Below are 25604 nucleotides of genomic sequence, written 5' to 3'. Positions count from 1 at the left end.
TGCCAGGCGAGTAGCGGTTGCTATAAATTCGCTTGGTTGCTCGTCTGTCGCCCTTGTTTAACACGCCTGGTGTTTGTAGTACACAATATGATTGCTCGTGATTAACTAAATCAGCAAACAGAAAACGCCGGTGAATTACTGCTGGAATCAGCTGACGCTAGCTCGTTAGCTACACGTAAAGCGGCCACCAGCTTCGTGTGACAGTCTAACATTTAATCGCGAGAGAGTGTCTGTAACCAGAAGTACAGTTTTATTAGACATTTAAGAAAGATTAACTATTATCTTTTTTCTCTTTTTTTCTGGTCTTGTTGTCCGTTCATCGTAGTTTCGTCAAAACGGCGGCGTTAACGTGCTTCAACTTTGTTACATACTGTCAGAGACCAATTACCCCCCGGATTTTCTTAAAATGCATCATCCGGACCCCACTGGAGACTCTGGCAGTGTTAGAAAGATGGCGCAGCCGGCTGTCTTTCACAGAAGGGGTAGCAACACAAGCAGCGGGAGCGGCTCCTCGCTGTCAACACCGGTGGTCACCAACAGTCATGGCACGGCTGCTGAAGAATATCAGCCCTCCCTGTTGATTCAGTGCCAAACTCCTGCAGGCTCGTCCTCCCCAGGTCCCCACCATCCTCCTTCCCACAGCCTAAATATACATTCCCAGGCCACACAATCTGTTGGGGCTCAGATGAAAAAGAAGAGTGGTTTCCAGATCACAAGCGTGACTCCTGCGCAGATATCTGTGAGTACCAACAACAGTATTGCAGAGGACACTGAGAGCTACGATGACCTGGATGAGTCCCACACGGAGGATCTGTCGTCCTCAGAAATCATGGATGTGTCCCTTTCACGAGCTAATGATGTAGTTGGAGCGGAGAGAAGCTCTTCTGAGGAGACCCTGAATAATTTTCATGAGGCTGAAACTCCGGGGCTGCTGTCACCAAACCAGCCTTCACACCCCCATGCTCTGAATCAAGCACCACAGCAGGGTGGTTGTATGGTTAATGGGACTGTGCACCGTCATCCTCATCATCAGAACCATGCCCAGGGCTACCCACTGCCTTCTGGGTCAGTAGGTGCCTCATCTACCCATGCCTCTGTAATTCAGAAAATGCCTTCTAATGTTGGGGTCTCTCAAGAGGCTGCCCCTGCAAACATTGTTTCCCAGCCTGTGGGGATGGTGGGCTTGGGATCCGCTCCTGGAATGCACAGCTCCGCTACAGGCGCTGCAGTTAGTATAGTTAATCCCCAGACCAGCAGTGTTAGTAATGTGAATATGTTGAGCTCTGCCAATGTGCCTGTGAAGGGGGGAATAAGCACGAGTGCGAGCAACAGCTCCGTAGGGTTTCCTCTCAATGTGAAAAGCGGTGGTGCGGGTGGTGGAGCTGGTTCTGCTGCATCTGGAGGCAACCTCATGAGTAATGCCAATAACACCATGATTCAGCAACAACAAACTCTCAACTCTAACATCTCCTTGACGACTAGAACCACTTCTGTTGTTACTGTTGCCAGTGCCTCTGGGGGGACGTGTCTCTTGAGTGGGATCCAGGGAAGAGCTGGTTCTGCTGCGCTGCAGTCAGTGAGCACCCCTGTTGCTGTCTCAACTATTCCTGTACCAGTGGTCGCTCCCACCAGTTCTCGCTTCAGGGTGGTGAAGTTGGACTCAAGTTCTGAGCCCTTCAAGAAGGGCAGATGGATGTGCACTGAATTTTATGACAAGGACACCCCAACCTCCGCCTCCTGCTCATCCGCATCTGATGCTGGCAGCACGCGCCAATTTGTCTCTGAGAACTTTTCTGGGTGCTCAGAGCGGGAAAGCACAAGTGGTAGCTCTGTGAGTAGCACCATGAGCACAGTGAGCCATTATATAGAAAGTGTTTGTGGTGGTGAGACTGGGGGACCCCCGATTACCCAACATGCACAGGATTACGCCTCCCCTACTCAGGGTTTCCAAGCAGTCCCTTCCAGTGGCTTAGTCGGCGTGGGCGTGTCTCAATCACAACCTCTTATAAACACACAAGACGTCACCCATTCCCACATCAAGACTAACATTGTTTCCTCGACTCCCTCAAACATGATTCCGCCTGTACCTGTGCAAGGCCACCCGATCAACAGTGGAATGCCGATTTCGGCTGTACCCCAAGAACATCTTACCTACGCCCAGGCAGTTGCGAATCAACCCCCAGGCTCCACACAGAGCCCTGTGGGGGTTCAGCAGCATCAGCTTGGCTACGCCTCACTCCCCCAGCATCCATCTGCTGCCTCAGTACAGATGAGACCCCCCGAGTACAGCCAGTCACATCAAGGTACTCCCCAAGCTCCCGCATCGCAGCATCTATTGAACCAAGCCGGACTAAGTTCTTCAGGGCAAGCTAATGGAGCGTGTCAGATGATGGGGGGCCTCCAGCAGTCCCAGGTCATCCTCCAAAGTCAACCCCAGCAGCCCGCATCTCTCCAGGCTACTACCTCCAATGCGGCCTTTCATGTTGGCGCTGCAGGTCAACAGCCTGCGAGCCATGCTGCCCACCTGGATTGCCAGCAGCAGAAACCACAGTCCCTCCCAACACAAGTCCAAAACATTGGTCTTTGCACCCAGTTGCCCACTACGATTCAGAGCCAGGTGTCCGCACCGAGCGTGCCTCCATCTAACCCCGACCCCCATGCCCTGCCACAAGTTCTCGGTGTCGGGAACAATAGAATGCTCCCACAGGGTGTTCCCCAGCTCCAAGACCTCAGCAGTGCCCAGGCCCTGGCCCATGCTGCCCAGGCTAGTGCCCTCTATGCTAGTCTGCCCACTTTCACGACCACTCAGCTGCAGGATGCCCAGCGACTCCTCCTTCAGCACCAGTCGGCTCTGCTGGGATTTCCGAAAGTTTCCGGAGGGCACCCGGGATCCGGATCCAACGCTGGCCAGGGTCAAGAAGCTGAAGGCAACGCTGCCATCGCCAGTGCCTTAACTGCATCAGCTGGCCTAAAAAATCTGGAAGGAGAGGAGGACGGGTAAGAGACTTTCTTTCTTTTCTGCTCCCATCATTTGCCTTGAACACTGTTAATTGAAGGTTGTTTGTTGACCCGCTCAGCATTTGAGTGCAGAGCTGCAGGGGTTCTAATGCTCCCTGTCATCATTGTCCCAGCTGTGATGGAGGAAGAGCCTTATTAGTTAGTCAATTAGTAGACAGTGACCAGGCTCCTACAATCTGATCTTGTCCTCTTGACATAATGTAGGGCTCAAATGGCTGTGACGCATCTTGTCTTTATCAAGTTGACTTGACGTTCTTTCTTAGCATGCCCACTTGAATCCTGACAGGCCACGTTAGAGAGCATGACTTCTGTTGGGTCTCCTTGTGTTGTCATGCAGCAAATAGAAAAGCAGGTTTTCAAGCAAAGGCTTTTGCAAATTCTATCTGTGGGTGACCTTTTGAGGGAAGAGACTGACTCGTTCACGGATTAAACCTTCAGTAAAAGCTTATTGATTTCATTAAGCGCTCACTCTTGTCACACTCACTCTTTACCCGCATCTGCTGTCCCTCTTCTTCAGTCCTAACATAATTCTGTTGTATATCATATGCCAGACCCTAGTGAGGATCAAGCGGCTCGGAAGATGAATGAATGAATGAATGAATCATATGCCAGATTTAAATATTTTCTGATGAAAAACAGATGTAATCTATAGTAAAACACTCAAATTTTATTTTTTTTTCTTTTCACCCAAATTCAAAAATGTGAATTACATTGCCATTGGATGGCTTGGAGCATATTAGCCAGATTTCCCTTGTGTGATTTAATGGACCCTGAAGGTTGGCTAATGTTATCACATGACGTCTAACTCTGAGGAATGTGAAATCTTTGGGGATCAGATGGATTATTGTCACAAATGATGACCAGAATTTGGGGCAAAGTAAAGCTCTGGTTACAATTGAGAAAATTGCCTTCCGGAATTGTGATCACGACTCAACTTCTGTTTTTAGTATTTTGTTCAGAAGACAGATGCTGCCATTCATAACCAATGTCGGTGGTGAACATGGGTTAAAGTGAACCACTAATACCTCAACCTGGCAAACAATGCAAGTAGACATAATCTGATATATTTGAACTATGAATGCTGTTGTCATGCTAAAAGATAACCATGGCTAAGCAATGAGAAGTTTAAATTGCAGTTTCCCATAGACATTGATAATGGGGAATATATGACATGTCTCTTTTGTTTGAGTAATTTGCATATGTTTTATGAGGCCACTGATGGAGCAAATTAATGCATGACAAAAACAAACCGTTGTTTCTCCACACAACTAGCTTTTTTTTTGTCTCGCCGCTAATGGACTACAATAGGCACATTGTCTCTATTTTAGGTAGTAACATGACCAGTATGGGGGTCTGGAGTGTTAAAGTTGTAGTTATACCTTTTGATTAACTTGCAAAATCATCATTTCGTTCATGTAGGACTGCACGGCTGTCCGTGTTTTATGTTATGTGTTGTGTTTATTATTTTAAACTTTATGTTAACTGTTTTGTAAAGCGCTTTGTTACAGCTGCCGCTGTTGTGAAAGCGCTATATAAATCAGCATGTATTGTATTGTATTGTATGTTCAACTAACTACACGTTTTTTTACTACCTAAGCAAAAAGGGTGTTCTGTCATTTTCAGATGAACTGATCGACCCCTATATTGAGAAGATTTTATGTTTCTCTCCAAAGTGCTGAGAGCAGTGTGATTTTAACTTGGTGGGAGTGAAGTTTTGAGGCTACTGACTGGGTACATGTTGTTCTGTTGTTAAATAATGAAGGCAAAGTGTTCACAGTGTGCGCTGATTGTACAGGAGACATTGGGAGAAACTTTCACTGCCCGGACAGAAATCTGTTAGTAATTTTTGCTTACTTAATCGAGTTTGGTCAGCAATGGTCTTGTATAAACATGCAAGTTCTCCTGCCTTTAACCAAAAATGTTCAAATTGTTAAGCGCTGTTGCATGTCTGGTTACTTAATAGTCTGTCAAATTTAATTGACTAAAGTGGTGTGGCAAGATCTTTTATGATTAAATGATTTTTTTAGGGGGTGGGGGGGCCTTCACGCAAACGTGGCCATTTACCAAGAAACAAATTTGATTATTATTATTTTGTTTAAATTATGGTTTGTCGTTCTTGGTTTCATAGCCAGAGCTTGTAAATGATCATTTTATTTGTTGTAATGGTTTCCCCATTACCCGAAAGCTTACAGCCAAATCTACAGCCACTCTTGGCACGCAGCAATCGAGGTTTCAGTCTGCTCATTGTAAAGGAGTCAGTCCCTCTGATCATCATGATGATCTTCATCTGGCAGGAAAACACTTGTAGCAGTTTCCTGTGGTGAGGAGGTCTGTGGGACAGTAAATTCAGTACATGCACAATATGTTGTTGCTACTGTCAACATTATTTGCAGACTTTATTGGGGAGTCGGGGATCCAATGATAATAAATTAGGGACTCAGGGATCCTGTGATAAGAAGTCAAATCTTAATTATGGTGTGACTTTTAAAATTTGAGATTGCATTGATTGTATGAGTATGTGAGAGGATTTGTTGAGATTTATGCATTTGCTGTACGCCCAATAGTCATGATGGTTGCTTTGTGTGGGCTGACTGGACTGCTGATGATTTAATGGTGTGGTTATGGTTCAATGGTGACCAAAGGGAGAAGTCAAGTTGGTGATGTGATGAAAAATCATTCCACTCATAATTAGAGGTGCAACAATTCAGCGATTAATTGACAACTAATCAATTATAATCTGAAATATTTCAAAAATCAGCAAATTGTTTGGAGACCTTGTTGAACTAAAAATTGCTGAAATTCATTGAATCCTTAACAATAAATATTCTCAGATTGATGTAGCCCTTTATGACAGAAGTATGATTATCTTTGTGTTTAATCCAAAGAAGACATTTCTAAACCTCTGCTTTGGAAACCCATAAGTTGGGGGACATTTTTAAGTTTTATGGCCCAACCCTGTAAGCTGAATCATAATTAGTTTGTGTGTGCAGATTATTTGCTCTCAATATGAAATAATGTCCTCCTGTCTTCAAATTGTTTTTTTTACTCCAGTTCATTGATTCAATTAAAACATAATCAATAGACTTATTGATTCTAAAGGAAACCTTAGGTACAATCCTACCCGTAATTCTCTTGATGAGAGGGTGTGCTTTTGTTTATGGTTTGCAACTTGTAGTCACCGGGGTTCAAAACTTTTCACTCTGTGGTTGGTCTGCAATGTGAGTGCATGCCATTCATTATTTTCAAGGTTGGAGTGATACAGAAGTGGTGCTAGACACATCACTGTCAGCTGATTGGTAGACTGTGACCTCTACCTCTGTACAGCAAATGGGGGGGTGGCGGGGGGCGGTGGTTGGAACTACTACAGATCACGACACAGCAAAGATCCAAAGCACATTGTCGTCTCTTTTTACAGGCCATGTCAATCGGCAGCTGTGCCTATCCCATTTCTTTGTTGAATTTATTATGTTATGCTGTTTCTTGGCCTTTTAATCAAGCAAATGTAAAACCGTTTGCATATTTGTTCACATCAGATCGGCATCATCTCACCTCTGTCGAACTCTGTGCGTCAGCAACGAGGATGAGCATGTGCAGAAAAGCGGGTCTGATATTTGATTGATGAAGGTTTATACATGCGAGGAGAATTTGGTTTCAAATAGCCTGGTTGCATTCATCCAACTTTTAAAAAGTCGAACACAGTAAATTAAGGTGGTTGGATGCATGTCTGGTTTCTTCCAATGTGCCATTGGAAAAGTCCATTTTTTTAAAATTAATGTGCATGCCTGTAAATGTACTGCCTGAGACAGAGTGTAGTTCAACGCTAGCTCCTTTCACGCTGCTGTCAGATGTTTTGTCACTGTTCTGTACTGACACAGTATGGGAGCTTCAATTTGACTTGCCTGTTTCCCGGTTCACGATGTCGTGTCAGAGGCGTGCGAGAAGCAGAAACGTGGGCTGTTTGAGCGAATATAGTGGAAAGGTGGGAAAGGGGTGTTAAGTTTAACACCGGAGAGACCACCATGCTCCCTGCACGCAGGTTATGTGTTTATTAGCCTTTCCATGGTACCAAAATCCTGACGTGCCGTCATAAAGCACTTGCAAATATGTAATAATAACAGCAAAACCGTAAAAACAGTGGATGACAAAACCTGGATCTTTAAATTTGTACTATTTTCATCCCAAACATTTGGGCGGTGGAGGATTTTAAAGTAAAATTCTTAGATACAGTATGCTTTTTTAATTTTTATGCTCTGTTGTACGGTAGCATTGTGTGTTGCTCTTTTGACACTGAATTAGTAATCAATAATTAGATTAATCATTATAGCTCGCTCACCAAACGCGAAGCGATCTTTTGCCTTGTGATCCCTGCGTGGGTTGAGCCTGGTAGTTGTGTACTCACTGAACGTGATTATACTTCATTTCATACTGTACATATTTTACAGGTGGGACTAATAAACGGCTTGAAACGAGATGTTTGCTATCTGACAGTATCAGCACTAAAAATATATGGCAGTGTTTCATTTTTCAGGGGCGGAGTGTGTTGATTGGGACATTTTAATTGTACCGGTATACCGTGCCAGTGTTTGTGGAAATAAAAAATACTCTTTACAAGTGAAAAGATTTGCAAGTGATGTTTTAGTACTGAGCGGCACGCTGTCCAAAAAGAGTCTTGTTTTGCTGATCTTGTACCAGGCGGTTGAAAAGCAGTATAATCTTGTCCCTGGCGTCGCAGGCAGCCAGTGCATACTGGACCTGTTGCTCATTGTGTTGAGCTCAGTGTGATCCCCACAATTCACACCCAGAGGAAGTGACCCAATCTGACCCAACACAACTTAGTCAGGCCTATTGAAGCTGATTGAGACCATGACTACACAGCACACACGACCAGATGGAACTAGACTGAGCATTGCCGGGGCAGCTCGGTTAAATCCTCCCATTCTCTTGCTTAGTGGATTCTTTTGTTGTGGGTTACGCATTTAAGTTTGCGCTTCCAAAATCCTAATGTGGTATAGTCATTTCTTTTGAGACTTCTTTTTCAAGGGCAGGACACAAATGTACTGTGTGCGTCTAAGCCCTATGCTGTTTTTATATTGTTTTGAGTATATGCAATATTCTGAAACTTGCAAATGTACAAGTATTTACGGGTGGTGTTTTTCCTCTCTTCAAATTTTAAATTTGGTCCAGTTTGACGTGACGAGAGAATCCCCAAAGGTAAACAACATTTGTTTTTTGTTTTACAGTGGTGTCCCCCCTCCCTCCATTCTCACTACACAGGCCAACCTAGAGAACGCCAGAAATCAACAACAGAGCAGCGACGTGCCGTTTTAGTGTTTATGTTTGCGATCTATTAAAGCCCGCCTCCAGTGTCAACGGTAGGATGAACAAGGAAATCCTGTGCAGTTGCAGTGGGCCCTCGTAACAATGGAGGTTAAAAGCTTTTGCAGATGCTGGGTTATTTTTTTTTATTTTTTGGTGTCTGATCTCAGACAGGATTGTCATTGCATTCCCACCCTGAATTCCATCTTTAGTCTGACATTGCGCTGTCCATCCTAACCAAAATCCGTCACGAGAGACCAACGTTCCAAAATGGAGCAAACTAGCATTTAAGAAAAAAAAGCTCTCAACCCATTTGAAGAAATCTATTTAAATTATCTTTTTTGTGTGTTTCCTTGTAGTTTTTGCCTCCTTTCATCTGATGGTTTGTTCATCCATCAATAAACAGTATTGTTTTAGTTAGAGTGCAACGGCGGTACTAATGACTCGTAATGGATGATAATGGCTCGTATTTTAAGCCATTCATTTAGCAGAAAAATGCTCTCCCATGCAACCTCTGCACAGACATGGCAACGGAGTTTCATTTTGACTGCTTGTCAAAAAAAAGCAGACAAAAGCTGAATTTGAGGTGATCCTTAACAAAAATATTGTTCAACTTTGATTGATACTTCTAGATGTTATCATTTTGAGATTCTCATTTAGCTAAATTCCCATTACAAGGTAACCAAGACTAAAACAATTGTTGTTATGATGTAGTGCGGTTGTGCACTAGTTTGACCACAATATTAAACACAGCAATGCCCTTATGACAGGGTCTGTCAAAACGGCGGACTATTGTCTCTAGATTTCTCTTTTGGCAGATGTTCTGATGGCTCTTACACATTGAATCTCATTAGATCTCTCAAATTATCATAATGTTATGGCTTTTTGACATACTCAACACTTTGGCTTTACCAGTCCATTTTTCACTGATTAATTGCAGGAACAAAGAAAAAAGGATTTGACTCTGGTGAAACTGAAGAGTGAATCAATGTTCTTTTTTTTCTGGAATGGAAGAATCTCCCAATTCCATTTACAAAATTACTTCTGTGTTGAGAAGATTGTAATGCTGCCCTCCCCTGTTGATGTAGGTTAAACTTAGCAGACCTGACTTCACGTTGTTTAGACTACAAACGAAACAGGGCTGCTGGTTGCAGCAAAGCAGTGCACTCAACGCAATCAACTGTCTCAAGAAAAGCTTCACCAACAATTGTTTCCTCACAATCGACCTAATAAGCAGTATGCCACAGATTGGATGTTTGTCCATTATTTTTTTCCTATTATTTGCCCTTTCCAACCAGGTTCTTTTGGCTCCGTCCCACATGCCTTTGTGTCAGGTTAGCACTGCTTGTCAAGAGATTCTCATAGTAAAATGCTCAATCGGTTATCACGCGCGTTTGTTTTGATGCAGTGAGCTCTCCCTGCCAATACCAATGCTGGTTTCCCACGCAAATATTTCACAGAGGCTAAACGTTTTAATTATATTTTGAATGCCGGTCACAGTTTGATTGATCATTGAACTCCCAACTCCCAGCACGATAAAATCATGGTAGACTCTTTTTCGGTTGTCGTGGTCTGCCAGTGTCATGCCGCAAATCACGCCGGCAATGTGCTGAATCATGCCTGGTATTCCTGTGGTCACAACACTGTCCAGATAGTTTCAGAAATGACACTCTTTATCCCCGGGGGGGGCGGGGGGGGGGGGTAACTTGGGTTTATGTATGAACATTGAGCCACTTTACGCTCCTTTCATTTTGGTTTCAATACAGCTCCCACATGTATTAGTAAGCACATGACGCAACATGCAATCTGTTTAAGAACTGCAAAGCTGGCTGTTTATGCGGCTGGTTGTTTTTTTAAATTCATGGTGTCTGTTGCAGACCTTCTGGGCAGTAAACATGGTTTCAAAGTCCTCCAATCTTGCTTTGTGTGAGATAATCCCCTCTTCAATGCACTGTGTTGCTGAATATGGAAGGCGGCGGGAGGGGGTTGGTGGGAGTTGAAGTCTCTCTTAATCCCCCCCTCCCACCTTAATCTTCAGCAGTCTCGCCAGCTGCTTCTCTTTGTTGCACCATTTAATGTCTGATGTGCTGTAGGCATTGTATCACTTGTGTGACATCTAAGTGGGTAAGTATAGGAGACTGATTCTCAGATTTGCTTTCACTCTAAATAATTCGTTTTTGTTTAAATACTTATCCACTCACACGCATGCGCTCCTATAGGCCTTGAATTCAGCAAAAGGTACAGCACCACTTGAAGTGCCACTGAGTCGTTTTGGTGCACTTTCAACTTGTAAAGAAGGCAACACTGCCTCCTTTTGGTCATGACGCTCTCAACGTTCTTCTCAAACCAAGCTAATTGTGCCGTTTGAAATTTTAAAGGTGAGACAAGTGTCCCAAACTTGAAATGCCCTGTCAGCATACTTACCAACCTGATGCTCCGGTCATGAAGCGAAGCTGCAAAACAGAAGTCTGTTTAAGGTGTTCCCATTGAAACAGGATCTATAAAATTACTGCAGACTTGCTTTCTGTTTTTGCTTTCTTTTTTGCTGCCTTCATTCAAACCGAGGGACTTTATACGTTACCGACCATTAACATGTTAATATGTAGCCGCAGACGAGTTTTCATCCGTGCAGTGGCAAGTTCATGTTTCAAAAAAGTATACTGTACGGTGAAAAATCTGCAAATAATAACCATAACAGCCAAAAACTACAACAGTCAGACCTAAAACACGAAGTAGTGAGAGCATTAGAGTACACAATAGTACAGTATAGAAAAATAGATAAAGGTACAGAGCTCCAGACTAACCTTTTTTGTTTGTTTGTTTTTTGTTTTGGAAGGAGCACACTCGTTTAGGAATTGCTGGATAGTTTATCATTCAGACTAATTGAGATAGCGTGACAAAGCTTTTCTATCAATTGTTCCATGGCTGGAAGCGATAAACTGTGACATGGTACCACAAGAATTGAAGGTTGAATCTAAATTCTGTGGTTTTTAGAGGCCCGTTTGTGTAATTGAAATAAAATAAGTGGAAGAAAGTGGATGGAGTTGAAATGAATCCATATGACTGTAATATTTTAAATTGAAATGTATATTCACTTAATCATCAAATATGTCCACTACATTTTTTTCTAAAACGAAGCACTTGAATTGATGATGATCTGTTGTTTTCACATTGGACACAAGGTGGCGCTGCTCACCAGCAGCATGTACCAAAGGAGAAAGCGCAATGTGAGTGTGTGCAGATGACACACTCTAACATGTGTAAGCTTGTCTTTTGACCTGTGATTGAGTCAGGAGTTTGTTTCACCTTTTAATTATCAGAACAACTGGAATAAGTAGGACTTTTATTTCTAGATGTTAAACTACAGTGTTAATGATTTTTTTCTGTGGAATGGTTAATCCAATTTTAGATACTACTGCTGATATATTTAATTACTGCCGAATTAATAAGGCCCCTCTCGCATTTTTACTTAAAATTTTTTTGTACTCCGATGCCACTGTTTCTCCTTTGCTTTAGTTAATCCCTTAATAATCCCATGAACTGTAAGGCAAAACTCTTAAATGTTGTGCACACACTTCACGTTTTAGAATTAATACACCCCTTGAATTATAACCCCCTTCCCTTTCAGTGTTTTTTATTTTATTTTTTTGTACGTGACACAGGTGATTATTTTTTGCTCTGTACATTAGTTGTGCAGTTTTAAAGTCAGCCGTATCGTGTAATTTTATGGTTCTGGGCTATAAAAAATAAATTGTTGGTGTAATCTAGATAATCAATAGTGTATATTATTTACTTTTTGAAGTCTGCACAATAGTTGAAACAAAGTTAGGTGTTTCCCAAAATCTCTGAACAGTATTGTGAAGATGATACACTCAAATTAATTATAAAGATATTATGGACAAACCCAATTCCAAAGACGTTGGGACCTTGTGTTAAATTAAACACTAATAAAATGATTTGCAAATCATGTTCAACTTACATTTAATTGAATACATTTAATGTTCAAACTGAGCAACTTTTGTTGTTATTTGCAAATACTGTAATCATTAAAACCCTCGTAGTCCACCGCTTGCGATAAATGTAAAATTATGTCTGAATCAAAGGCAAAGGCATTCGGAAAAACACAAGAGAGCTGAAACGTATGGGGGGGTTCTAAAATGGCCTGAATTTCATGACGTCACCAGCTGATAATTCTCAGGCATTGCAGCAATAATTAAAAAGGTTTTGATTCCATAATCTTCACAATTTACATATTTTGCACCATAGAGATCCATTATAATTCATATTTTTGAATGCATCATAAACCTAATGTGTAAACATGCATTTCATGCGATTTTTACGTCAATCGCTTTGTTTTCGCTTAGACAGACGTATGCATGCCACATTGTTGGGTTGAGATCATTCCAATTGTGCAACTTTTACGTGGCGCCAGAGGATCGCAAATGAGTTTGCCTTTTTGCAGGAGGCTTCAAACCAATGCATTTTACATGAACACGTCCGGTCGGGATTGTTAGTAGGGCTTGGTTGGGACCTCCGGACACAATTTTTTTTTTTCCTTTTGCGAAAAATAAAGAATAGAAAATCCCAAAGAACTAATAAAAACTATACATGTATGGATAGCACAGATGTCTCTGAACATTTTGAGTGTTTGAAAAAAAAAATAAGAATGTTTGTATAACACAAAATACATCATTACAAAAATTGTAAAATGCGTAATTTAGGGGTTTTTTTTCATTTGAAGGACCCAAGGGTTAAGATGACTGCCCAAGCCATGCTTCTTGTTGCGATACAACTAAGCTGTGCTTATAGCTCTGCTGCCGTCACAGATTCAGGCCCTGACGGAGGAGTCCTATTTAGTTAATCCACTTCGAGCTGAATGTTGTCTTCACTTCGAGCTTGCTTTGAGGCACACAAAAGAAACTCAGAAAATAAAAATAAAAAAATCATAAAGATGCACTGTTGTCCATTTCACAAGCCCATCGTCATGCAGACTTCAGGTTTCATTTACATGGTTTTTAAAAATGGAAAGTAATGGAAAAAATATGCAACCCGATTTAATAAATTTCCCACTCTGGAAAAGTATGAAAACGGAATCTATTTTATGGAGCATACACTTACTATACATACCATACACAGGTCAGTTTTGTAGCAATTTTAGCAATGCAACGTTCTTTCGGCGTCTGAAACTAACAATAACAAATACTTCCTGGACTACTGCGCATGTGTAAACCAGTGTGGTGTTTGCTGTTGCCGTTTCCGAACGAAGCAGTAGTGGTCGCTGTTGGATTAGACTTCGTTATAGTGAATTTCGTCGCGAGGCAAGAGCAGAGAAAAAGATTTTGTATAATGCAACAGGGTTTGTTTGTTTTTTTCGTTGTATGTGGCGCTAAAGGATATACAATACAATACAGCTTCATTTATATTGAGTTTTCACAACCGCTGCAGCTGTAACAAAGCGCTTTACAGATCATTTTGAATACTACGTCCAATAAATCAGAATATTTATCCATATATAAGGCTCATTGGATTATAAAGCACACTGTCGGCTTAATGAGAAAATTGAATGCTTTTGGGTGCGCCTTATAGTGCGGAAAATACCGTGTAGTCAAACCCGTCAGACTTTGCAAGGAGAAAAAGTCAGTTTTATTTTGATTAGAAAAAGTATTAAAATGTGCAATTTCCATAATTGTTTCCTATGGTTGTCCATCTCCAATGAAAGGTGATTCCATATGTATATCGATAGTTGTGGTGCGAAACATTTTAAAATGTACTGTCGATTTGGTCTCTTTTAAAACCAATTTTCTGGTTCCAATCATTTTTCGTAACACTCGTATTATTTTTGTTGACAAGTGAACATATAAGTATCAACGGGTTAATGCCCTTTGAGATATCAGGGATTAGTGGATGTTCTCAGCGGCACTTTGCTCACACCTCCACGTTGTTCCTTAATCCCTGACGGTTTACTCCTCGTCGGGCAGCAATCCTGACGTATACGTGTTTGATTTTGTATAATCATTGAAATACAGTTACTCATCATGGTTAGGTGTAGATTCTCTGACGACTGATCATAATTTCCAAAATATTAACGATGCATTTCTTCTGGAAATTATTTGACAACACATTGGCGTATAGAAAATCTGAATAATTCACTTAATTTAACTTAAATGTCACATTTTTCTTGCATAGAGAGAACTCTGGAAATTACGGTTTGGGGAAAAAAAGAGAATTTTCAGATCTCAAGTGTAGAAACCCTGATTTAGAAACTCCAGGAAAATCACAACATGGCATGGGTCTTTAACTGCTCCTTTCGATATTATGTGGTGGCCGTTGGAATAAAAATAAAAAAGATTGGTACTTAACTCATTCACTCCCAAAGACATATTTGTCTTTTCACACTTCACACGTTCAACCCCATATACTTAATTTTTTTTCTCCAATTTTTCCAAGACTTTAACCAAAAAAAAAAAAAAAAATGGGGTCTAGAATTGGCTGAATGAGTTAAAGGTCGGGTGTCAAGTAAACTTGGCCAGCCATCTTTTGAGTAATACTGAGGGCCAAAACTATTTCAAGGATATTTTCGGGTCATTTATTTAGTTATTTTTAAAACCCAACACGCCCAGGTTCACAGTTACACCCAAAGCAATGCGCTTCACAATGAAAATACTTTTGTTTGGCAATCTCCGGTGAGTGGCGCCATTTATAGAATGCCAAGTCACCAGTCAGCCATTTTAATGCATTGTTGGTTGTCCCATGAACTACTCCTTGACATCGTGATCGTGTTATTAGGCAAAATGCCTCGGCGCTGTGTGGCGATCCACTGTTCTATTTCAGAAAAGAAAAGAATAGGGAATGTAAATGGACCAGAAAAATGGGACGTTACAGTTTTGTCAACGCAAAGCAAATACGTTTCTGGCAGATACATTTGAACTGTCGCTTTCCGAATCGATATCTGACTAGCTTTATACACTTCCCATCGTGAGCCCCACTATTGTTCTTTTAAAGTAATGTCACACTTCTGGAGTTTGCGCTAGTCAGGATCTCACTTTGGGAAAATGATTCCTTTGTCAACTTTACGAAATAGAAAATATTTGTTCATGCTTTATTTTATGTATTTTCTTTCATTACTTGGGACATAAAATATTTTGTTTGGGATTTTCTAAAATTACTTCACAGTTGACCTTTAAGTGGGCAAATGCTATTGAGGTGATGCTGCTGAGAAATGGTCTTCTTGTTGCTGGACCTGGCATTGTTTCGTTCAGTGTGAACTTGATGTGCTGTGTTTTCTTTGGCTGATAATCCTTATAATGCCAGTTTTCACTCCACATAACTTGGCTGCTCTTATGCAATGTGGATCTGTTGTGGTGTGTTCTCCGTTCTCATGTCTCATTGCTGCTGTCAGCAGAAGCAAGTGGCCCTCCTGCACTAATCTCCTCAGACCCGTGCCTCTGCTTTTTAATGTCTTTACTTCTAATCCATTCAGAAACATTTGTGAAAATACATCATTTACGATTGTACATATCATTGAAATAATTATCGTGTACGGTACTCTCATGGAATAGGCTCAGAACAACCACAAGTACCAAAGTCTCTCTTGTGTTGTTCCTTCCACATATAAATCTGCATGTGAATATGAATGATCAGGTGATAGGTCACGACCGTTCTAGCACAGTCTCGCTGAATATCGCTTCCTCCTTCTCTGCCACCCCTTGCCAGGTACGTAATGACAACTAATGGCGTGCTGCTGTCAGCCGAAATGCTCCCATAGAATCCATCACTCTTGGAGGCTAAAGTGGCTACTCATCATTCCGAGCCAGCTCTATGGCTGGCTCACTCAGTTGCTCTGTCATTCTCCATAGTCAGGGTTTGACTATGGAAAGCCACTGCCAGGCCTTACTGGTAAAGTCTGTGCACACACTAAACTATCAAACTATAGCCCAGCCAAAAGCCTTTACAGTTCAATAGGCCTCCTTTTTTCCACCTCCATTGCTGGGTCATGCAAGGCCTTTTTATTATCATTCAAACATTAACATTTACCAGCCACCGATATTGCTTGCCATTATTTACGCAAAACTAATAAAAAATAAAAATAGTAAAAATAAATTGAAAATGTGACTAAAATAATAGATACCAAAAATTATTTATTTTTGCTTTGTTAATACTTTCAAGTAGAATTGGTTTAATAAAGAAGTGCTAGTTAAAAAAATTAAAATGGCGAGATTCAAATGTTGCAAACCTTTTGAAACTTCATTACTGAGATCTTTGAGTTTTGTCTTGAGCCACTTTTCCTTTGTACCAGATCCGCACTGGAATGGCCTTGCTGGGCCCTGTAAATCGACACCTTTTCGTTTCACTTTTTTGCGGTGATTCTAAACTCTAGGGCGACTGGGGCCGTGGTGTCCCAGTCATCTGATTGGCTGACAAATCTAGGCGTTTTTTTTTTTTTTTTTTTTTTTTTAAAGCAAGGCAGCATTACTCAATTGTCCTCGCCCATTTCTTAGTTTTACACAAACGTTCCAGAGCCACCCACCGGTCATCAAATCGGCAAGTGGCGAGCTTTGCATGCCACCTGCAAAAAAACCTTTTCTCACACTTCAATATTTTATTTGTCTTGCCTTGTGCAACCAGTTCCCATTCACACTGAATGGAGAGCAAGGTCTCATTCATTTGGCCGCGTCTTCGATTCATTGCCGCATTTTTTTGTTTTCTCCTTCTTCATGCATTCATTTTATAATCCGCTTATCCTCACAAGGGCATGCTGGAGCCTATCCCAGCTGTCTTCAGGCAGGAGGCGGGGTACACCCTGCACTGGTTACCAGCCAATCGCAGGGTACACATAGACAAACAACCATTCGTTCTCACAATCATCTAAGGACAATTTAGTGTGCCGTTAACCTGCCATGCATGTTTTTGGAATGTGGGAGGAAACCGGACTACCCGCAGAAAACCCACGCAGGCACAGGGAGAACATGCAAACTCCACATGAGAAGGCCAGAGCCTAATCGAATCCTGCACATCTGCACTGTGAGGCCGACGTGCTGGCTGACGTGCTAACCAGTCGACCACCCCTTTTTCCTTATTAAAAGCTAACATTATGTGGAGAAACTTCAGTCACTTTGAGAAATGGACACAGCAATTTCTAGTATCTTGATGTAAAGTTTAGGTCACTTCAGTAACTTGGAGCACACCGGCATTACGGCTAAAAAGCATTGTAGATATGGCAGGGGAAAATCAGCCATTAATGAGGAGGAAAGCCGAGTGCAGGTGGAATGGAGTAGAGAAAATAATGCAACAGGCAGTGAAAATGTAATAATTCATGGTGGTAACAACATATGGAATATTTGGTCTGTAACACTGATAGTGTTGTAATACAGGACAGGATGAGTCGGTGAGGCTACTTGACATAAACCCATTTCCGATTAGGAGCATAACAACGCAAAGTCAACATGACTGAAACTGTGTTTTTTTTTGTTTGTTTGTTTTTTTTAATTCCTCATTATATAAACACAGACAGTAAGGCTGTGACATCTGCCTTAGTCAAAACGTCGACTATTTGAAGTTTTTGTCGCTTGTGGTCACGCATGAGGTTGCTTAGTTGAAGTAACGGTCTGGCCCTCCCAAAAGTCATGTGATGCTGATTCATCCAGACAGATGAAGTCTGTTAGGATAAGGAAAATCCCCAGCATTGTGCTTTTCCCATACCTGTTATTTCTTGGCCGGCTGTCTCTCCGCCATGGTTGGCTCTGAGGGTCTATGTTATGGTTTCTGTCTGGCAAGGTTTTGGGCCATCTTTAGGAAGCCTTTCAATGAGAGATGACAAGATAAGACCCTGAGGCACACGCACTTTCTCTCCCTTGTCAAATAGAGGACTGGAATACAGGCTAGACCAAACGTTTTTCCATAAAAGTGCTTTTACAAATTTGACTAAAATATCTTTATGTATGTATCTATGTCTTTATTTATTGTTATATTGATTTGTAGAAGTCTGAGGTTGGGGTTTCAAAACCAGGCTCCTGCCATGCTAAGCGGAGGTTGCATGTTCTCCCCGTGCTTTTTTTTTCTCTCTGTCCTCCATTTTCATCACTCATTCTAAAAAATACTTCTTAATTAATTGAAGTAGTTAAGATAAGCAACACAGAAAATGGAAGAGAGAAATGGAAATGTTATATTGTCGACATCTGGGAAGTCCGAAGTGACGGGATTACATATTTTACTGTACACTCTCGAGGAGGAGGCTCTGTGGTGGAGGAGCAGGGAAATCATTGGGCCACATGCTAATCTCTGTTGATAGTTTATGTAACTCGCTGTGTCACATGATCACGCGTCACTACTCACTCAGCTTCTGTCTGGTAATTCACCCACAGCCATTCAAACACAAATAGATGACGGAGGGAAATGGGGAGAACACACATAGGAACTTGTGTCAACCTCGTCTTCTATTTTGTAGTGCCTGTGCAGTTGTTCCCACTAATACATCTGTAAGGGAGCTCGTTTGGACCCCGCCGCCAAATTTTACCGGGCACAAGGATTTTTAGGTAAACAAAGGGGATCGGGGACACACTCTTCCACTTTGGATTCTAAATGTTCCTCCAGACCGAAGACCCCATGAGAGTGCACGGTGTCCGTGTTCAGGGCCATGACGAGATGGCAATGAAGCTTTTGTTCTGGGAGCTGGAGCAGCATCTCAAAAGGTAAACTAAAGGAGGACTACAGTAGTGCTGCCTGGCCAATCACCACAAGAGGTGAACACAAAAGGCTCCAAGGCCGTATTGTGTGTGGCGCTCTGTGAACTTTCGATTCATTCATTCATGCTTCCAACGCTTGTATGAATGTTGAAAGATGTTCTTAATGCACACCAATTTGCAGTGCTTACTTTGTGATGTGTCTGCAGGGTGTTCAGAAAAACATTTCTACCAGCTCTGATATTTTATGACGGTGTGAATAATTTAACTCCTTTTTGTCAAAGCCAGGCTTGCCATATTTAGCTTTTTTTTTGGGGGGGGGGGGGAGATTGTGTTAACCACTGTGCTGCCCTCATGTTACTCCATCTGGTTTCACTTGTAGTCGCCTAGTCACCACAGTACAGGAAGACAGGTTACATTCAATCAGTTCTTTCTCCCCTTTATGATGGTCTTATGACTCTTGAAATTAAGTACATGTAAATCTTTACAGCGTTGTGCTGGATTTTTTTTCAAGAGAGACTAAAGGTGGTTTTACTGACTATCAGTATTATGCCTTTTCATTGGGTACACCTGCTTTAATGTACACGTAGAGATGAAATGTATGCATTTGTCTTTAAAGCGTGACTTACAGGTACATGCAACAATGCTTTGTAATCATATTTCAGGTCCTGGACTCGAAATGATAGACATGCACAGCATAAGGGTTCTAATCAGCGGGAAATGTTTTAAAATGTGCTTCCTGCAGAGGATATTTGTTTCCCAGTGTAGGCTACATCTTTGCGAAGCAACAAGATTTTAGATTGACCTAGATGGAAAACAGGCCATTCTTATCTCCCACCCAAAAAATCCATGTTATCAGTTGTCAGTTGTGCTTATTCATCCAACTCACACTGACTGTTTGGATTCTTGCAAATAATTGTAATCTAAATCTACTAACATGTCATAATTGGTTATGAAAATAAAAGAAACCCACATGTATGTGTGGATTTTAATCTTTTAATTTTAAAGCATATTTAGAAGTGTCTCACGTGTCTCACGTCACTGGCTGGTTGAGGTGCATTTTTCTTATGGGGAGCTTCACTGCTTTTCTTCCAGAAGAGTTCAACTCGCATAGTCTATTTGGATTTGTATAATTGGCTTTCCCTCTCGATCATTCAAAAAAAAATGCGGAAGAGCTCAGTGTCTTAGAGAGTCTTGATAAGCTGGTTATCTTAAGTACGCTCCTAGAATTGGATCTTGGTTGAAGGCATCAAAACAATCACTCAGTGGCTAAATTTAAACTTCACGGGTGCCTAATACACCAGCATGGCAATTGTATGTCTTCTCTGCACTATAACATACATGTGAATCCCAACATTTGCTCTGGGCTTGTATCGCACAACTTGGATGGCACCAGGTACTTTGGGCAGGTAGAGTGATTGGCATGTGTGTTGTATAAAAAATTAACATAGTAGGTCAACTATAAATAATGCCATCATCATCTCTACTTGTAAATCATCCTCTGGCACATCATTTACAGGCAACTTGAGCTTTTTTTCTTGTGTTGAAATATCACTCCTGCTGTGGTTTTAGCCTATGAATTAATAATTGAATTTTGAATCATTGTAGAGACCGGAGCCAAGAATTATTTGAAGATGTGGTTCATTGCATGTGGAGGGCTTGGTGTGAGCAGTTGTCAGAATGTTAAAAGTATCCATTAGTTTTTTGGGGGGTTGGAGGGGGATATCAGACAGTCACCTTTCAAGGTACAGTTTTGTGAGAGGCAGTGGTAGCATGTAGGAAGTGTCAGAGAAAGAAGAATCTGTGGCATTTTAATGGGCTACCAAAAGATTATCTACCTTTGTTTGGATGGAACTCTGGCCAAATATTATTTGCGTTTTTTTGTCAAGACATTTGCACACCCATCTGGGCTGAGCATGCATTGGTTTACAATGTACAACACGCAATACAATTGGTCATGATTATTATGCACTCTTGGTCGACTAAACTGACATTAACAGTGCACACCAGGTTACTTGTTTGCACCGCCTTTTCAGAATCATGGGGCAGCGCTTTGGAACTGGAGGGTCAGGTTTAAGTTTTGTGGCAGACAATTTAAAAATTGTAATTTAGTTGTTAGAGAAAATATAAGTCAGCTTCCTGGCTCCTTGCATGCCAACATGTGTGCATACAGATTGCAAATTGAGGGATCATAATTGAATTTTGTTGACACGAGATTATCCAGCCAAATATTGTTCATCATGAAGTATTTATCAATCACCACTTCAGATCCACATTTGACATTTTTGTTCCGTCTATATCTGAGCAACATTTAGCCATATTCAATAAAACAGCAGTCAAATAATGCAGGTGTGCCATTGATTGATATCACTTCTTGTGCAGTGCTATACAATCCCACGTGGAGGCAATGCATGCCAATGCAAATAGCGTTACTTGGATTTTTTAAGCATCGACTGTCATCCCTATTGATGCCACTTAAATGAGAAATTGCCATCAAAATACCTGATTGTGTTCAATTTAGTCTTAAACTGTGAGAAATATGCAGTACATATATTTTTAATGTCGATTCCAAAAATAGAGGATGATATATTGTGATGAAACCTGCTAACTATTAGCTGGGTGCATCTTTTGTCACCGGACAGTCGAAAAGATTGCCTCTGGTTGCTTTTCAGCGCGACGAATCCCCCCCCCCTTTTTTTTTCTTTCAGTCTCATCCGGTTCTTCCCGGTTTCATCCACCTCATCTTGTGTTACTCGAATATTCTATGCAAATATGTGTCAGCTGAGCGGCAGGTGGGGGCGTTTCTGAATATATTAGGCAAATGAGTAGTATCTCGTCCAATCTGGGACCAGTGCTCCCAGTTACGTCACGGGGCACATCACGCGAGTTTGTTCTGAGCTGCGGACGTCGTGTTGTGTGCTGAACCAAGCTTGAGTCGTGCGTGAGTGTTGTCCGGTCCTCAATCTGAACGCCTCGCGTGAATGTGTCTCGGGGAGCTGGTCGCTCTGTGTCCGTATCGGGGCACGTCGGACTCGCGTTTTCCTCAACTCGAGCTCCTGTAACGCACAAAGCGCCATGAATACGCCTTGCTACACCGTGGCGATGGATCTCGGCGTCTGCCAGCTCCGAAATGTCTCCATCTCGTTCCTGTCGTCGTTATTAAGCGCAGAGAGCTCGCACGTCAAGCTCGATAGCAGGTAAACTACGAGCTGTATTTGGCTAACTGTTAAACGTTGTTTTAAGCTGCTTCGCCTCACCTGCTGCCGCCGTGGATCCTCAACTTGCGGGGGGGATGGCCTCATAGGACACGGATGATAAATGTTAATATTGGTCGTGTATCTCTGTAATGCCTTCATAACCCGAGATTTCATATTTATTTTCTTTCTTTCTTTACAGCTCGTCGGGAGCCAGTGTTGTGGCCATCGACAACAAGATCGAACAGGCGATGGTGAGTTTTATTACCGGTTCTCCACTTGAAAGAGCATGAATGATAAATACCCTTTTGTCGCCGTGAGTAGGCCACTTGGAAAACGAGTGGCCGTTTCACATGCCTAAAACATGTTTGAAGAGCATTTGTATCCTAAATAGAGTCGACTAAAATATATATACATATACCGTGCCAACACAATGAAAAGGCCCTGGAGCTTTTATCATGTTCCTCGGTTTAGCTTTGAACTGCATACGGTCGCAAAGTACAATAGCACTCCGTGAACCACGGCGTTAGAGTTGGACTGAACGTTGTTTCACGGTTTAGTATCAGGTGTGGGAATTTGCAGATTACTGTAATTTATTTTACAAAATGCAGCGTAACTTTACTGTTCCGTTGTTGTCGTTACTCACAGCTCTGTTGCTAGGCAAGGTGAAATACACAGTGCGGGTAAAAATATCCAGAGCACTCATTGGCTGAATTTTCACAATGGCCAGGGCTAACACGTAATCGCATGTGAAATCTTTTATAGTGGAGTAATGCCACATTTAAGTGTGTAAAATTCATCGTCCACTTTCAGTATTTGAAGTTTTATTTAGATGGTGTTTATGTGTCTGTGTGTATATAAATGCAAAGAAAGTTTACTTAGCTTTTTCAAGAACTACATGATAAAGTTAAAGACCTCACATTTGCGCAGTATGATCCTGGCAATTCGCCTGTATGGGCTCCATATTATAAAATTATCTTAAGAAATGTAACGAAAGAAATTTTAGAAAATACATATGAAACATCATCTTGTGTTCGCAAGTAGCATTGATTATTAATGTGAAAAAAGTTCACATTTTAAGCATGACGTCTTTGATCCACTGGTGAAAGGACACTTTGATATCTCCTTTCATCTATAACTGCTTCAAACAACAAAGTGTATGCAGAAAAAGTGGTTAAGATTGCATGACCGTCTGTGTCTTATGTGTTGTATTAGTAACAACTGAAAAGTTTTCAAGACCATTTCTTTCAACATCACTTTAAATGACAAAGACATACAGTGGTAACTTTACAAACGAATGACCCAATGTACAGTATAAATTCTCCAGGTGATGAGCTGCTGTGGTATTTCCCCCCTCCCCTTTCTTTCTGTCCACTTTGTGTTGTGAGCCACCAATTTTGCTGCGGGTGAGCTTCTAATACTCACTCACTGACACTGGAATCAAAGGGGGCCGGGGGCAATTAAGGCATTGTAATACCCTCACATGCGGGCAAGGATGGATTGGCAGATGTACTTTTAATGACCAAAACAGTTAAACAAATGTAAATAAAGAACACAAGCTTTTGTAGGTCCCACCTCATATCTAGATACACAAACTCCGCTAACTGGCCAAGCCGAATCTAGCTCCTCATATCACTTTGTTTTTCAGTCCAAAACCAAAAATGCACACTGGGCTGCAAAATTTGTACTGGGCCTACATTAATTTTTTACTGTAGGCGATGTGACAGCCAGGGTGTTTCCCAGAGTCAATCATTTTTCAGCAATTAGAATTCCGTAAATAAATTGGCTTTGATTGTTGGCAAGTATCAAGTCTGGCAAGGTTTTGAAGGCTTGATCGGTTTCATCGTTCCAAGTAGGTCTCTTAATATGTGCGTCAGACTAAGCTGAAAGTGGAACAGTGTCATGACACATCTGACTTTGTATGTGTCAGGACCTGGTGAAGAGTCACCTGATGTATGCCGTGCGTGAGGAGGTGGAAGTCCTGAAGGAGCAGATCAAGGAGCTCATCGACCGCAACTCCCAACTAGAGCAGGAGAACACCCTGCTCAAGACGCTGGCCAGTCCGGAGCAGATGGCTCAGTTCCAGGCGCAGGTCCAAACTGCCTCCCCGCCCGCCGCCTCCACGACGGTCGCCACCCCAGGTCCTGCTTGTACCCTCGCTCAATCCGTCTCGCACACCTCCGGCCCCTCAGCGTAGCCCGGCGCACACAGACTACTCAACACTACTTCTGCTAACACAAGTGAGCAGGTGACAAGGACGAGTAGGAGGATGAGTTGATGCTGTTGATCCAAGAATTTGCACATATTTATCCCTGAGAAGGATGCATCCAGTGGGACAAGTGCTGCACAAGGCGACAATCCTGCAACTCATTAAAAATTTGCCAAAAACAAATAAAGAAAAACGTGGACATATCAGCTAGAATGTCTTTTCAACAATAAGCAAAACCACATACTTCAACACAGATGCTGAAAAGATCACTGTGCCTGTGTGTGGCTCTTAGGCGATGTCAATTGAACTAATGTTACAGGTAGTAGAAGAATGAAAGGGTCTTTTTTTGTTTGTTTTTTTGATTTTTTTTTTTTCCTTGTCATGTGTTGTAAATAAATGTGTTTCTCATGCCTAGAAGCTGATGTTACATTGAAAGAAAAGGCCTTCCCAGAATGACAAATAACGAATGTGAGCAAATTTCAAGACCAAGTCCCCATCTGGAATGGGGTGAGGGGGGAAGCCCTTCTAAATAACAGCTGCATGGAGAGTGTTACTTGGCTTTGGTGGAACAAACAAGATGTTTTCTTACATTCTCAGTATTTCTTTTCACATTTCTTAGCTCTGCAGTGGCCTGGACGCAAAACATTGTTTGGCAGGAAAAAGATGTATATTTCTGTATAGTGTAAGTAAAACATGTAAAATAATGAGAGGAAGAGAAAACAGCAAATGCATCAGTATCTTGGTCACATGACGTGAGCAGCAACATGCTTACCTTGCCTGGGCTGTTGTCTATTTTTAAAAGCGTGTATTTTCAGGATCGAACGAGTTTGGTTATTTAAACTGACAAGGTGCAGCCAACAATGTTATCTATAACCGCCACTGCGACATTCATTCTTACTGTAAAACTTCTTTCTTTTCTGATATATTGCACTTTTTTTATACTTTAGTGTTTTGTTTTTGGACAGTGAAATACTTCTGGATGAACAGTATATAAATTTCTCAACATTAGAAAAAAAAACAAACTACAACTTCTTGATGGTTTTCCATTACATTCTCTGTATCGGTTGTATGTTCATGATGTTTTGTGCATGTTTCTGCAAGACTGGATGAGAAGTTGTAACATACCATTACCGCAATTGCACTTGAAAGCTGCACTCACAACTTTCATTAAAATCCTGAATAAGTGTC

The 25604-nt window shown here is 41.6% G+C and overlaps 1 protein-coding gene across 3 annotated transcripts; it reads left to right on the top strand.

The window, feature by feature from the left end:
- Positions 1-406: 406 nt before the first annotated feature.
- Positions 407-25604, top strand: LOC127611522 (TSC22 domain family protein 1-like). Of its 3 annotated transcripts, none has more exons than XM_052082089.1 (3): positions 407-2997; positions 22410-22461; positions 24138-25604. In XM_052082089.1, the coding sequence occupies exons 1-3, from the start codon at positions 407-409 to the stop codon at positions 24402-24404; spliced, it is 2910 nt and encodes a 969-aa protein (XP_051938049.1). In that variant the 3' UTR covers positions 24405-25604. The 3 variants fall into 3 exon arrangements, with proteins under 3 accessions (XP_051938049.1, XP_051938051.1, XP_051938050.1); XM_052082091.1 differs by lacking the exon at positions 407-2997 and adding an exon at positions 18688-19022; XM_052082090.1 differs by lacking the exon at positions 407-2997 and adding an exon at positions 21851-22210.

This window comes from Hippocampus zosterae, chromosome 12 (genome assembly GCF_025434085.1).
Source record: "Hippocampus zosterae strain Florida chromosome 12, ASM2543408v3, whole genome shotgun sequence".
In the NCBI taxonomy this organism is placed as follows: domain Eukaryota; kingdom Metazoa; phylum Chordata; class Actinopteri; order Syngnathiformes; family Syngnathidae; genus Hippocampus; species Hippocampus zosterae.
This window is presented reverse-complemented; position numbering and strand designations above follow the sequence as displayed.